This window comes from Pleurodeles waltl, chromosome 8 (assembly GCF_031143425.1).
Source record: "Pleurodeles waltl isolate 20211129_DDA chromosome 8, aPleWal1.hap1.20221129, whole genome shotgun sequence".
Lineage (NCBI taxonomy): Eukaryota > Metazoa > Chordata > Amphibia > Caudata > Salamandridae > Pleurodeles > Pleurodeles waltl.
Window position 1 is genome coordinate 823,110,104 of NC_090447.1, and position 14,474 is coordinate 823,124,577.

Consider the following 14,474-nt stretch of genomic DNA (forward strand, 5'->3'; position numbering starts at 1 on the left):
TAAATTTGCCCCCCCAGGGGAGCAACCCTTGCCTAAGGGGTCGCTCCCCTTGGATGAAATTGGCGGAAAAAAATCCCTGGTGTCTAGTCGTTTCTGCCCCTTTTGGGGGGGATAGGCCTATTTTTCTTGAGCCAATCTGCCCCCAAGGTGGGCAGAAATGGCCTAAAATAAATTTGCCCCCCAGGGGAGCGACCCTTTTCTAAGGGGTCGCTCCCCATCTGTTAAAAAAAAAAAAATAATAAAATCCCTGGTGCCTTGTGGTTTCTGCCCCCCAAGGGGGCAGTTCGGCCTAATTAAGATAACCGATCAGAAACGGCCTAATAAAATTATTGCCCCCTGAGAAGTGACCTTTGCCGAAGGGTTCGCTCCCCTTAAAAGACAAAATAAACACTTAAACCCTCCCCCCCCCCCCCCTTTGTTGGCAGATCGGCCTAATCAATATAGGCTGATCTGCCTTGGGGGTGGTAGAAATGGTCTTTGAAAAAATGCCCCTTGGGTCGCTTCCCTTTCATGCCTTTACGATAAGGCTGCAGAAATGCTCAAAATGACCTAAAAAGAAAGGAAAAGAGTTTCCTTTCTTTTGATGTCTCTGCCTGCCCCCTCCTCCTGAGCAGAAGAGAAATGCTTAGCATGATGCTTTCAGCGCGATGGGAGGTGACTTCTGAGGAGGTCAGCACGCGATTGCATGCTGATGTCATCAGACGTCACTGGGAGGGGTTTGTGGAAGGGGAAGCTATTTCCCCTTCCAGCCCGGCTCTGAAGGGGTGGGGGGAAGTCCACGGAGGGAGCGCTCCCTCTGAGCTCCTGTGCCGGGACGTAATGGTTACGTCCTCAGCACAGGAGCACTGTGCCATGGGACGTAACCATTACGTCTGTGGCAAAGAACCTGTTAAAATTATGAACTTCCCTACATGACAACTCTGAAACAATCACTGGCAAAGCCAATAGGTGGTGCATTTGGGGGTGTATTGGCTTTGCTAATGGTTTGTAGTGGTGATGTATTCTCCAGTACAGTAGGGCTTGTTTTATTTGTCATCTTGTGGCCTAGTACCTATGAAGCCCGAGAAGCTGAACTTTCTGGTTTATTCGAAGCGCTACATTAAAAATCTGAACTTAACTTTATTCATTCAGTCTTTCATGTTCGTAGTTGCACTATTTGATCTGCTTTGGGGCCTGTGGCTAAAGGTGGGCATTAAAGAATATGTCAGTAAAGGGGCAAAAATAAACCAGTGTTTCGTCACGTGTGTGTGTGTGTGTGTGTGTGTGTGTGTGTGTGTGTGTGTGTGTGTGTGTGTGTGTGTGTCTTTGTATGCTATGAGTGGGGGCGCAGAGGTGCCCATTTGGGATAGTATGTGCATGGGTACACAAGATATCCATGTTCTGTGTCCATGGTGGAAATGACACCAAGCTTGTTTCTGTCACTCACACCTCCCTCCTTTTGGGAGTGGTTGTTAGCTGTCTTGTGTTGGTTTCCCCTGTTCAGTCACTCTCTCACCGCCCCCATTTTCATTAATTGCTGATTGTCATCTTGCAACTTGAGCCCCCTGACTTGACCACTTCGACTTGGCCATCCTGAATGTGAGCAGTAATGACAGGTATGACCTGTGGTTACCTGTACCCAGAGTTTCTAAAAACACGTATACAGGTGGAGGAATTTAATAAAGACAATACTTTTGGTTGGTTCAGGCTATCTGCCTGCACTTCCAAAGTTTGATAAATGCTGACCTTTTAAGCCAACAACTATTTTTGTTTTTCACTTTGAATATCATAGAAACTCTGCACATCAGCAAAGAGCAGCTGTTTAACAGGGGCAGAACCTTTACTGTATGTTGCCATCCCCACCTTGCGGTGCAAGCCGGAAGCTCCTTGCTGCTGTGGCAAGTTTTAGAGAAGAGGAGGTTTAACTTCTGTGTCCTGAGAATAACTCTTCCTTTTGGAAGATCTGCACAATGCAAGACCTGAAGTACCCAGGCAACTCTGAGTCCCTATCAGCCTTCAGATCCCTAAAATACAACAGGCCTGGTGAAGGACATAAACCATGATCCAACATTGTCAGTGTAGAGAGGTTGCTGAGACCATTACCTCATTCACCACCCATGACCCACCTAGTACTCATAGTATGGCTGTAACCTAACGCTCAATGCTTAACTGTTAGTGCCATCTTCTGAACAATATAGAAATGGAATATGTCTGAGCTTCTGAGCCCTTAGCACTTCAAAGCAAATTCACCTTTAAAAATATATATATATGTATATTTGTATATTCTATTGGTGTATATATAGATTGTGTTGAGTTGTGAAAATTCAATTACAGGAGCTAACGGGGTGACATGCGGGGTTGAGGAGTGTCTAAACTTTGGGCCAGGGAAACAAAAAGTTAAGAAGGGCTTCAGTTTGGTAGTGGGCTGTTTTGTGAATGTGCAAATATAGGAGATCTGGGTGTAGGATCTAGTTGAGGGAGACATGGCTGAAGTGGTTCCCACATGTCTTTGGGGCGTGAGTGCAGGGGCATGAGTTCCCAGTAATATACAAGTTTGTCTTGGCAGTAGGCCACATTGAGGCCACACCGTGATGGTGGGAACTGGCTGGTGGGCCCAGTGCATTGCCATTCTCCTCTTGCCAGCAGCAGCATAGCAGTGAGTCACTGGGCGTCTGACAGGACGTCTTTGACATAACCCAATAGACTAACGAGCGAAGCACAAGGGGGGGTTTATGACCGGTGATATTGTGTATCATGGAACGCACCTTCTCTCTATGTTGAGATATTGCTTATTGCCAAGCTATGTGAATGAAGGTAGCCTGGGTGACCCGCATCAAAGACAATGTGAGTCTGCAATCAACCCCATGCGTAGCAGCTGGGCAGGAGAGCAATAAATGTAGTGGAGGAATTTGAAGTGGACTAAGCGTAGCTGGTAGTTTGGGGAAAGTGCCTGTAGTTGGCCACATCAGTTTGCCCATTGTTGATCTGTGATAGTGGGGTGCGTATCTTCCTCTCAAGCTGCATGCGCCGCAGGCACGGTGAGAGGTGAGAAATATTGCATACTGGTGTAGAGGTAATCGTTTTTTGTGCTGATGGGATGGTGAGAACGTGCTTCAGGGCAGGGAGCTGAAACGTGACATATAGATCAACAGGAATCTCTTAATTTGGTAGTATAGCAAGGTGTTGCGCATGGTGTGGAGGAGCGTGGCCTTAGGACCAGGGGGGTGGATGAGGCTTTCGTCGAGGCATAGGTCGGAGAAAGTGGCAAGGTTGCGGTTGAGCTCCCTAAGTGCCACATCACTGTCTTGTAGAGCTGTGATGTGTGGATTGTTACAGATTGGGATGGAGGAGGCATTAAAACACGCGTCGTCGGTGTGCTTTCTCAGTCCATTCCATGCCCACCTAACCATCGCCACTGTGTTGATGTCCGCTCTTGAGGGTTTGCAGGGAGCGTACACTGCCATGGAGAGGGGCTAGGTTTCTGTCTGATCTGTTTCTGTAGCTACGTGGGGTTGAAAAGGTGTGTGGTGAACCCAGAAGTGGAGTTAGAGGACCTGGGCGCAGAGGGTGTATAGCTGCATGTCTGGGGTGCCCAGCCCTCCCTGGTGCAGCGGGGTTGTAAGTAGTTCCCATTTGACAAGGGGTTGCTTACCAGCCCACGTCAAGGTTGCAAATTCACCTTTTAAAAACTACTGAGAATTTTATCTTACCATGACGTAGGGTCCTTAAGAATTGTGGGTGCATAAATATATATATATATATATATATATATATTTTTTTTTTTTTCTGTTCTCAAATTGTATAAAAGACAGTGAGACTGAGACAGATGTAGTCCAACTAGCGGTGCCTGTATTGTGGACTTACGTAATAACCTTTTCCAGTGTACAAAAGCCAATCCTTTTCTGTATTCACATGCCGTGCATCTATTGCACCATTGTTTTCTTTCATAGTGGCCCCACTGACTCCAGATCCTCAACTGGTCCCATTGAGAGTTGAAGACCCAACTCTGCTGTTCAACATCTCCTCCCTCAGTAGTCTAGTTAAATATCCAAACTTCTGAATAGGATTTTAGTCAGGGAAGAGTAGATTGCTGTTAGGCCATATTCTTTTCTCCTCCATTTGTCACAATGTAGATCATGAAGCCCTCCATACTTCCTGGGTAGTACTTAGCCTGTTTACATGACCAGCTAACCTTGAGCCACCCAAAGTTTAGGGAATGTTTTTAGGTTACATTATTATTATTATTATTATTTTTTATCTTTCAGCCGTCAGCACACTGAGTGGTGCTCCAAGTACTAGTGAATGAGATGCACTTGCTTAGGACATGGACATTGCTTGCGGAATCAAATCTTCAGATGTTAAAAAGGTTTAATCTTATCCACTCTTGGACGTCATAGGCCCTCCAACTTAAATAAGACTCCGCAAAAAGCCTTGTGCTCTGCTCAGCCACAAGCCACGTCCTTTTTCCTACCGAAATAGCCCTTTGTGAGCTGAGGGGCCCTTTTGGCACTGGCGCAAATAATGGTATCTTGCTCCAGGAATGACTATGACCAAAACTGCTACATGGCTTAGGAAAACAGCTTACTGCATTGTATAGCATCCATCCTATCTTTAATCCATATTTCAATATTTACCTTGAATATAGTCATTTATGAAGTACTTCTTTCTTTTATGATAACTAACACCCAAATTGTAACTTTAATTCCATATGTGAAATTACAGTTCACAACGCTTTCCTTTTTATAATTCCACAGTGCTGTCTTACACACACAAAATTAAAGAAGCCTCAATACAGTATACGGTGTTTACCAATACATTCCCTTGCAGCTCCTGGTCTTTTTATGTGACATGAACTCTAAACCTTTGCTTTTTAGGGTCGAGCCTGCGTTGCATGCGCTCGTGCATGCGTTTCGCAGGGAGACTCTTTTGTATTTATAAAAGGGCTCGGAGCCCTGTCAACTTCACATCAGTGTTTTTTATTGGTTGGTGGGCTTCCCTAATAAAATCTGCTTGCTTTCATTAGTCGAAGGCACGCATATGGCATGCCTTTTCCGGTGGCTAGCCCTCCTCCAGCTCAGCTACCAAGTACAGAAAATATGCGAGGCTTGCTGTTTTCCATCGGGCTCGTGGACTTTTTTTTCTCTAATTTACGAGCCCGATCTCGCTTGGTAGAAGTCGAGCGCTTTACGTACTTGATTTCACTTTTTCGGGTTATGTACATAAATGCACTTTTGCCCGATAGGTGAAAAGTCGGGTTAGGAGTTTACAACGCGATCAGCTCTAACATGAGCAAACGCGAGACCCGATGCATTGTAAATGCTTGTTATTATTGTTTCAATTTAGAGTAAATTATTATCGGTTTAGAAGAACATTTTCTTGGCACACAGTGTTGATGCTAATCTCCTCACATTTCCATTGTTGGCATTTGTGCTAGCTCAAACCATAAGTGTCTTCACCCTTTAGATCAGGCGCTTGGATAAGAATACGTTATTATAGTAAATTTTTAAAGCTTCAAAAATGTTATTAACATTTTAATTCAATAGCTCGCCGTGATTTGGTTAACAAAAATATGCATCTTATTTTAGGAAACAAAGAGAAGAGGAACAGCTTGAAAAAGAACGAAGCAGGGAAGAAAAATTGCGCAGGAAAGAGAAGAAACTAAGGGATCGAGAAGCACGTAGGAACCAGAGAAGGCTGGAGAAACTGCAAGCGGAGGAACAAAGAAAATTACAAGAGAAAATCATATTAGAGGAAAGAAAGCTGTTGCTGGCTCAGAGGAATCTAGAATCAATCAGATTGATTGCAGAGCTACTGGGTAGAGCTAAGGTGACTAATTTCCTTTTGTACGCTCAACTTTTTGTGATTAGAAAATCTCGTTTAATGTGGCCAGTAATATGTGGATGCAAGTTAAGCACTTACAGCTAAGATCTTCTTCGGACCTACAGGTAACAAGTTTAAACACTAGAAGGACGACAAACTTTCATTTCAGTTAATCATTAAATAAGTAGTGTACCAGAAGTACCCGGCACTAAATGAAAATCAAGTTATTGAGGCAATGTGCCTTGTTGCATGAGTGGTTTTCTTTTATTGAAATCCTTGGAAGGCAGCTTTGTTTTTAGACTACTAGACTTTTTATTTTTTTTCTTAATTAACAAACCGGTGTTTCCCCCCCCCCCCCCCCCCCCCCCCCCCCCCTTCCATTTAACTCTTGCTCTCCCTCTCTAACATAAAACCTGCAATTCCTGCTAATATCCAGCCATGTTTTACACAGATCAATTAAAGAGTGCCAGAGTTATTAGCAAATGCCAAGTCCCCATATCCCCTCCCCTCCCCTCTGTTTTTAGGATGAGCATAGCAGCGCACAAGCGCTGCTTTTCCGACGTGTTGGTGTGTATTTGGGCTTTTAACCACGCCAACCTCATCCCCATCACGATCACTCGTTCATGGGCTTGCCTTGCAAAAATCCTTTTTTGTTGGTAACGGCTTTACGATTGCCCCTCCTTGGGCCGGTTTTGTTACCTCCATGGCCATCGACCCTGTGACATGGATGATTGCACTTTTGACGATAACTTTGACTGCGAGCAAACTTCTTTTTCTTTTTGTCTATCTCCTTCTCGCTCACGGCGGCGCTTTGAATTGGCTCGCCTATGTCAACTGTTTTACTTTTTGTTTTCAGTTTGTGTGACAAGAAAAGTCCAATTAGGCACTTACAACGCTAAAAGCTCTAACTCAAGCAAACACAAGACCCATTGCATTGCAAATGCATTTTGTTTTTGCATTTTTCTTTTTTTAAATCTTTGTATCCCCAACCTCCCGAATTGATCTTCAAGTGCTTGGCTCTTTCTATACCTGCAAAAAACTAAGCATGCTAAATGTCTGCCAAATGTCATGTAGTTTTGTCAATAACCACAGTTATTGGAAAATTAACACCCCCCACACTCCTAACTTTGATGTCTCTGCACACATTTGAAATTACCATCAGTAAACTAAACATGCTAAGTGGCTGGAAAATTCAATAAACTCGTTGCTGGCATTCAAATACTCAACCAGTAGATCACCTCCTGTCTGTTGTGAGGGTTTCATTTCATTGAGCCATCCTCCTCGTATAGTGGTATTAACTCTTCTTCTACTGACTGACTGAATGAATGGCTGGGACTTGTAGAGCACCTGGCTACTCAGTGTCCTGGTGCGAAGGCTAAAGGTACACAGCCATACACAGAGATAAAACTCTAGTAAGAGAAGAGCCATGTTTTCAGCCACCTATGTAAAACTTCTGAAGGAAGCATCGGAAGGTCCAGCGGAAGCTGATTCCGGACTTTGGCCACTAAGTACGAGAAGGCTGCCTTTATCTCTCTTCCGTATATGTTGATACAAGGCACAGCCAACAAGGCGGAAGACACTGAATGCAAAGTTCTGGCAGGACGATAGGAAAGGAATCTGACAGCAAGATAGCCAGGACTGGACTGAAATACTGTATGGTGGACCAGAGAGAGTGATTAAAAAGGATCCATTGTTTGATAGGCAGCCAACGCAAAGATTTTATAAAGTGGGAAGATCATTGTCTATCTAGGCAATCGCAAGATTGACTGGGCAGCAGCATTCTACACCCCCGGCAACGACCTAGCAAAGCCTTAGACACCCCTAAACAAAGAGCTCTGACATAATCCAGCCACCATGTGACCAACGCAAGTACCACTGTTATCCTACAATGTAAAGGAAGGAGATAGAGATGTTTCTTGAGGTGGCAGAGCAACCCAAACACATAGCAAACACCTCAGAAACATGGGTTTGCATGGACAGTTGATTGTACAATTTGGCGTCCAAATGTTTCACACTAAAGATAGGTGGGGAAAGTATGGCAGCAGAGCAGAAGTCCAAGCTGTTTCCCACCAGTTGTCCGAGTGGGAGCAAAAGGGAAGAATTTCCTTTTTCTCCAAATTACATTTTAACTGACTTGCACTGAAATGGTAGGATGTATGCACAAACTATGCTCTAGAAGAGAGCCTGATAGCAAATGCAGCTGTAAAGAGTGCCTTTAATGTCGTGGATCTGATGTGAAGACATTGCAACAGATTTGCACTCTGGTACCTAGGGGTACACCCAGAAGTGTAAAATCATACTGTAAATATGAAATGTAAAACCAAAATCCTTCCAATGGTGGGAAGTTGTCTCCCACCTGCCTTTCTCTGCTCCATATACTCTTTTCATTCCTCCCTGTAAACACAGTGTTCTGCTAGACACTGGATGCACCCAGTCATCGTGGAGAGGAACTAAAGCCCCATCTCTGTTTTCTGAAGAGATGGAGATAGTTGATGGTGGCAAATCATATACACAGGTGAACAACCATCCCTTTCGCCGGTGGGTTAAAGGGACAAAGTCTACTATAACTATTCTTTTACTTTCTGCATCAATGTATGATTGGCTAAGAGGTGATGTGGTGTCTGTTATATTTGTATGATGCATTCCTTGGTATACCTGTGCTGTATAGATAGTGTCCTCCTTAAGAACACATTACTTGCAGTACAGGTTTGAGACTCCTCCCCATAGTGCCTTGCCCACATATTTCTTGTGTACTTTATTCTACATGACATGTAGACCATCTTCAAAGGTTAGTACATTTACATCTTTGTCTTGTCAGGCCTGATCTGTGCTCAACAACAAAGTAAGGACTAAAGATGATTTTGCAGCCTGGCTCTTGACCCGCAATAAGCTAGATTAATTCAGCATGGGATGTCTGCTTGGTGACCTCACTGATGCACATTTCCCGTCGTTATAGTTTGTCTCCACCATTTGTACTGCATTGAAGCTGATGAAAATTTTAGAGAACCTGCTCCAAAAGTTGCACAGTGCATGTTTGTTTGAAGAGTTACCCTTTATTGAATTGCGTAGCATGGTTTTTTTAGGGGCCACTCTTAGATTTGTAGTGGCTTCCTTCTAATGCTCTATTTGACATAATTGGTGGCCCTAGATGTCGTTACTTTTGTCTCTTCTTTGAATGAAACACTGCAACAACAGCTGCAGAAGTTGCTGCTCCTGCATATTGTAGAACCAAGATTTGGACACAATGTGACTGTTCTACCCTGACTTGGGAGATGTGCCGCTGGGCTACCGTGTTGGAAGAGGAGACGAGGAGGACAAAAGCAAGGCATAAGCTTATTAGACTTCGAAGATGACTCAAAGGTCATGAGAACCCATGGCCAGCTGGTTATAACCATACTGAAAACATCTGCTCCACCTAGAAGGCAAGGACTTAACTTAGACATTGAAAACAATGACTGTGGTCAAACAGTGTAAATCCAGTGGCGGGATATATATAATTTATTTATTTTGGACATGAGACACTCACAATTTATATATCATGAAGTGTAGCACCAACCATTACCAGTTCATAAGGTTCTGATGATACGTTGTGTTTAAAACAAAAAAGTAAATACAACTATTACAGTTTATATGGAAAAATCTAATAAACCAGAGAAGTCTGTGGTTATAACCTTGCCAGCATCCAAGTGAAACCTACCTGACGCTCCGAGTAGGAGGCAGTGGAAGTTAGTGAGAGGTCAGTAAACATGAAAATGTAATTCTCATTATGGATAAGATGGTGGATTAGGGTGCGGATGTGGCAAATTCATGTTTAGGCTGAAACAATTTCCAGCTATCATTCATATGGTCCTTGTAGAATCCAAAGATATTGTTGGGGAATTATGTAATCTGTAATCTTCTTCTGTACTCTTCTTTTCCCCGTCTTCTCTCTTCATCTGTGTGCTTCTCAGCCTCTCCTGTCGCCTCTCTTCTTCTTCATCTTCTTCTGTGGTCTTCTGCCTTCTGTTCTTCGTCTTCGGTATCTTCTTCTGTGATCTTCTGTCTTCTGTTTCTTCGCCCCTGTCTTCTGTCTTCTGTTCTTCTGTTTCTTCGTCTTCTGTTCTTCTGTTTTTCTGTTTCTTCGTCCTCCGTCTTCTGTTCTTCTGTTTCTTCGTCCTCCGTCTTCTGTTCTTCTGTTTTTCTGTTTCTTCGTCCTCCATCTTCTGTTCTTCTGTTTTTCTGTTTCTTCGTCCTCTGTCTTCTGTTCTTCTGTTTTTCTGTTTCTTCGTCCTCCGTCTTCTGTTCTTCTGTTTCTTCGTCCTCCGTCTTCTGTTCTTCTGTTCTTCTGTTTTTCTGTTTTTCTGTTTCTTCGTCCTCCGTCTTCTGTTCTTCTGTTTTTCTGTTTCTTCGTTCTCCGTCTTCTGTTCTTCTGTTTTTCTGTTTCTTCGTCCTCCGTCTTCTGTTCCTTCGTCCTCCGTCTTCTGTTCTTCTGTTCTACTGTTTCTTCGTCCTCCGTCTTCTGTTCTTCCCCCGCCTGCCCTCCTGCTCCTGTCTCATCTCTCTCCCTCACTCGCCTCCCCCTCTCTATCACCCCTATTTACCCCGCTCGCTATCTGCCTCCCTCACTCCTCCTATCTACCAATCTACCTATCTCTCTATCTATTTCCCTCACTCACCACCTCCTCCTATCTACCTATTTCTCTATCTCTCCCCCCCTCCCACCACCCCCTCTGTTACCACCCCTATCTTCCTATCCTCTCACTCTACCTCTCACCCTCACCCACCTCTACAACCCCCCTCCCCTATCTTCCCAACCCTACTCCTATCTCTCTCCCTAATCTCCTAAACTTCCTAAAACTCACCCCCCTCCACCTTTAAACCCCCCTCCCACAGCTCTTCTCACTCTACCTGTCCCCCCCCTCCCTCCCGCTTTCCCGGGCGACCTCCTGCACGCCCCCGCCCCCCAGCTCCCATTCGCCCCCAGCTGACCCCTACCTCCCCTCCTCCCTCTTATGGTGGCCGTTGCGCGAGCGCGCAGCAGGCGTGCCGCTGGCGCGCCAGAGGCAAGCCCGTCTGCGCCCGCGCCCAGCGCCATGACACCTGGTCCCCAGCTCTCCCAAACCCCGCTGCTCCGCTACGACCCCACCACCCTCCACGCCCTCAACCCAGGGCGCTCCAACACCTGCTTCCAAGCTCACCCCAAACGCACCCATGGACCCTTCGCCTGCAACTCCTGCAATCGCATCTTCCACCACGCAACTACCACGACCACCAGCCCACGCGCCATCAACCACCAAGTGCATCCTGGTCAACGCTTGATCTGTCCACAAGCACGCCGTTGAACTCTGGGACCTCCTGGACTCCACAGCACCGGACGTCGCCTTCATCACGGAGACCTGGATGAACGCCTCTTCGGCCCCAGATATCGCCACTGCCATCCCCGAAGGCTACAAGATTTCCAGAAAAGACCGCACCAACCAAGTAGGAGGAGGTATCGCCATCGTCTTCAAAGACTCCATCAGCGTCACCACCTCCACCGAAGACACCCCTCTCGCCGCTGAACATCTGCATTTCCAGATTCGCACCGACCCCAGGACCACCCTCAGAGGATCCCTCGTCTACCGTCCCCCCGGACCGCGTGCCCCTTTAAGCGACTCCATCGCCGACTTCATCTCCCCGCACGCCCTCGCCTCGCCGGACTACATCCTCCTAGGCGACCTCAACTTCCACCTGGAACAAAACAACGACCCCAACACCACCGCCCTGCTCGACAACCTCGTCAACCTCGGCCTCCAGCAACTGGTGAACACCGCCACCCACATCGCCGGACACACGCTTGACCCTATCTTATCCGCCAGCAAACACGTCTCCTTCAGCCACGCCTCCGCTCTACACTGGACCGACCACAGCTGTGTCCATTTCACATTCCGACGCGAGACCCGCCACCTCCGCACTCAACCCATCCCTCGTCGACAGTGGAACAAAATCCCCGAAGAGCAACTCCTCTCTGCACTCGCCGTCAACCAACCTACCCTCACCACTGACCCCCAACGACGCAGCCCTCAGCCTCTCGAACTGGATCTCCCACTGCGCAGACAACCTTGCTCCCCTCAGACGCACGCATCAACAGGCCATCACCAAAAAACCTCTCTGGTTCTCTGACAACCTTAAAGAATCGAAGAAAACATGTCGCGCCCTCTAGAAGGCCTGGCGCAAGGACCACACCGCCGACAATATGACCGCCCTCAAAAACGCAACCCGCGAACACCACCACCTGATCCGCGCAGCCAAAAGGAACTTTTTCACCGACAGACTGGACAAAAACAGCCACAACAGCAGAGAACTTTTCAGCATCGTCAAAGAGTTCGCCAACGCCGTCACGCCCTCACAAGACTTGTGCAACTCCCTCGCCACCTTCTTCCATCGCAAGATCAGCGACCTCCACGACAGCTTCGGACACCAGACCCAACCAAGCATCACCGAACCCACACCCCCGGCCATCACCCTCAACGCCTGGACCCACATCAACACTGAAGAAACCAAAACCACCATGAACTCTATCCACACCGGCGCCCCATCGGACCCCTGCCCTCACTTCATCTTCAATAAAGCCGACAACATCATCGCCCCGCACCTCCAGGCCGTCCTCAACTCTTCATTTTCTTCTGCTACCTTCCCCGAAAGCTGGAAACACGCCGAAGTCAACGCCCTACTAAAGAAACCTACGGCTGACCCTAGCGACCTGAAAAACTTCCGCCCCATCTCGCTCCTCCCCTTCCCTGCCAAGATAATAGAGAAGACCGTCAACAAACAGCTTACCACCTTCCTGGAAGACAACAACCTGCTCGACCCTTCACAAACCGGATTCCGAACCAACCACAGCACTGAAACCGCCCTCATCTCAGTCACAGACGACATCAGAACCCTGATGGACAACGGTGAAACAGTCGCCCTCATCCTCCTCGACCTCCCGGCTGCCTTCGACACAGTCTGTCACCGCACCCTAATAACCCGCCTCCGCTCCACCGGGATCCAAGGCCAGGCCCTGGACTGGATCGCCTCCTTCCTCTCTAACCGCTCTCAAAGAGTTTACCTCCCACCGTTTCGCTCAGACCCCACCGAGATCATCTGCGGCGTACCTCAAGGCTCATCGCTCAGCCCGACACTCTTCAATGTCTACATGAGCCCCCTCGCCGACATCGTACGCAAGCACAACATCATCATCCCCTCCTACGCCAATGACACCCAACTTATACTCTCCCTCACCATGGACCCCGCCAGCGCCAAGACCAACCTACAAGAGGGCATGAAGGACGTCGCAGATTGGATTAGGCTCAGCCGCCTAAAGCTGAACTCTGACAAAACAGAAGTCCTCATCCTCGGCAACACCCTGTCCGCTTGGGACGACTCCTGGTGGCCCACGGCCCTTGGCACCGCACCGACCCCCTCAGACCACGCCCGCAACCTCGGCTTCGTCTTGGACCCTCTTCTCACCATGACCAAGCAAGTCAACGCCGTGTCCTCCGCCTGCTTCCTCACCCTCTGCCTGCTCCGCAAGATCTTCCGCTGGATCCCCGCCGACACTAGAAAAACCGTGACCCACGCCCTCGTCACGAGCCGCCTGGACTACGGCAACACCCTCTATGCTGGGACCACCGTTAAACTCCAAAAACGCCTGCAACGTATTCAAAACGCCTCGGCCCGCCTCATCCTCGACGTACCCCGCAATAGCCACATCTCCGCACACCTGAGACTCCTGCATTGGCTCCCAGTCAGCAAAAGGATCACCTTCCGACTTCTCACCCACGCACACAAAGCCCTTCACAACAAGGGACCGGAATACCTCAACCGTTGCCTCAGCTTCTACGCCCCCACCCGTCTCCTCCGTTCCTCTGGCCTCGCGCTCGCTGCCGTCCCTCGCATCTGCCGCTCCACGGCGGGTGGGAGGTCCTCCTTCCTGGCAGCCAAGACCTAGAACACCCTCCCCACCAGCCTCAGGACCACTCCGCATTCCGGAGACTCCTCAAGACCTGGCTTTTCGAGCAGCAGTAACTCCCCCTTCCCCCTAGCGCCTTGAGACCCGCACGGGTGAGTAGCACGCTTTATAAATGTTAATGATTTGATTTTGATTTGATGTAAGAGCTGGAGAAATAGACTATCGTTATTGAGACAGATCAACAAACCATATCAGGTTGCCAGTGCAGACACTCTGGAATAGAGAAATGGGTTAATATGTGATATGTTACTCTTCCTGAACAGATCTGAGTGTTTTTTTTGTTGTTTTTTTTGTTGTTCTTATCACATAATCATCTGGAGATGTATTATATTTTATGCTGCATAGACAAGTTGCCCTGGTGAAAATTCAGGCTCCTGCAACTGCTTATGTCGTCCTCCGAGCAAGTCAATTGATGGTCTTAATTCAGAGTGAGAACTACTTTGGTTCATCAGCATATTTAACTATTCTAATTTATTGGATGTTGTTTGACATTTGTAGGAAGTTGGCTCTGTATATACTATCTCAAATTAAGAGATAGTGTGCCCGGAGTCACAGGGTCCCCCTTAGAGGTAGGATAGTGGCAAAATTAGATAATTCTAATGCTCTATTTTGTGGTAGTGTGGTTGAGCAGTAGGCTTATCAGAGGGTAGTGTCAAGCACTTGTTGTACACACACAGACAATAAATGAGGAACACACACT

General features: G+C 47.3%; 1 protein-coding gene across 1 annotated transcript in view; it reads left to right on the forward strand.

Annotated features, from left to right (window-relative positions):
* The window catches only part of AKAP17A (A-kinase anchoring protein 17A), a 61,962-nt gene that overhangs the window by 29,428 nt on the left and 18,060 nt on the right, over positions 1-14,474 (forward strand). The window contains exon 4 of the mRNA XM_069205097.1: positions 5,565-5,805. Within this exon, the coding sequence (XP_069061198.1) occupies positions 5,565-5,805 (241 nt within the window). The remainder of the gene's footprint in view (positions 1-5,564; positions 5,806-14,474) is intronic.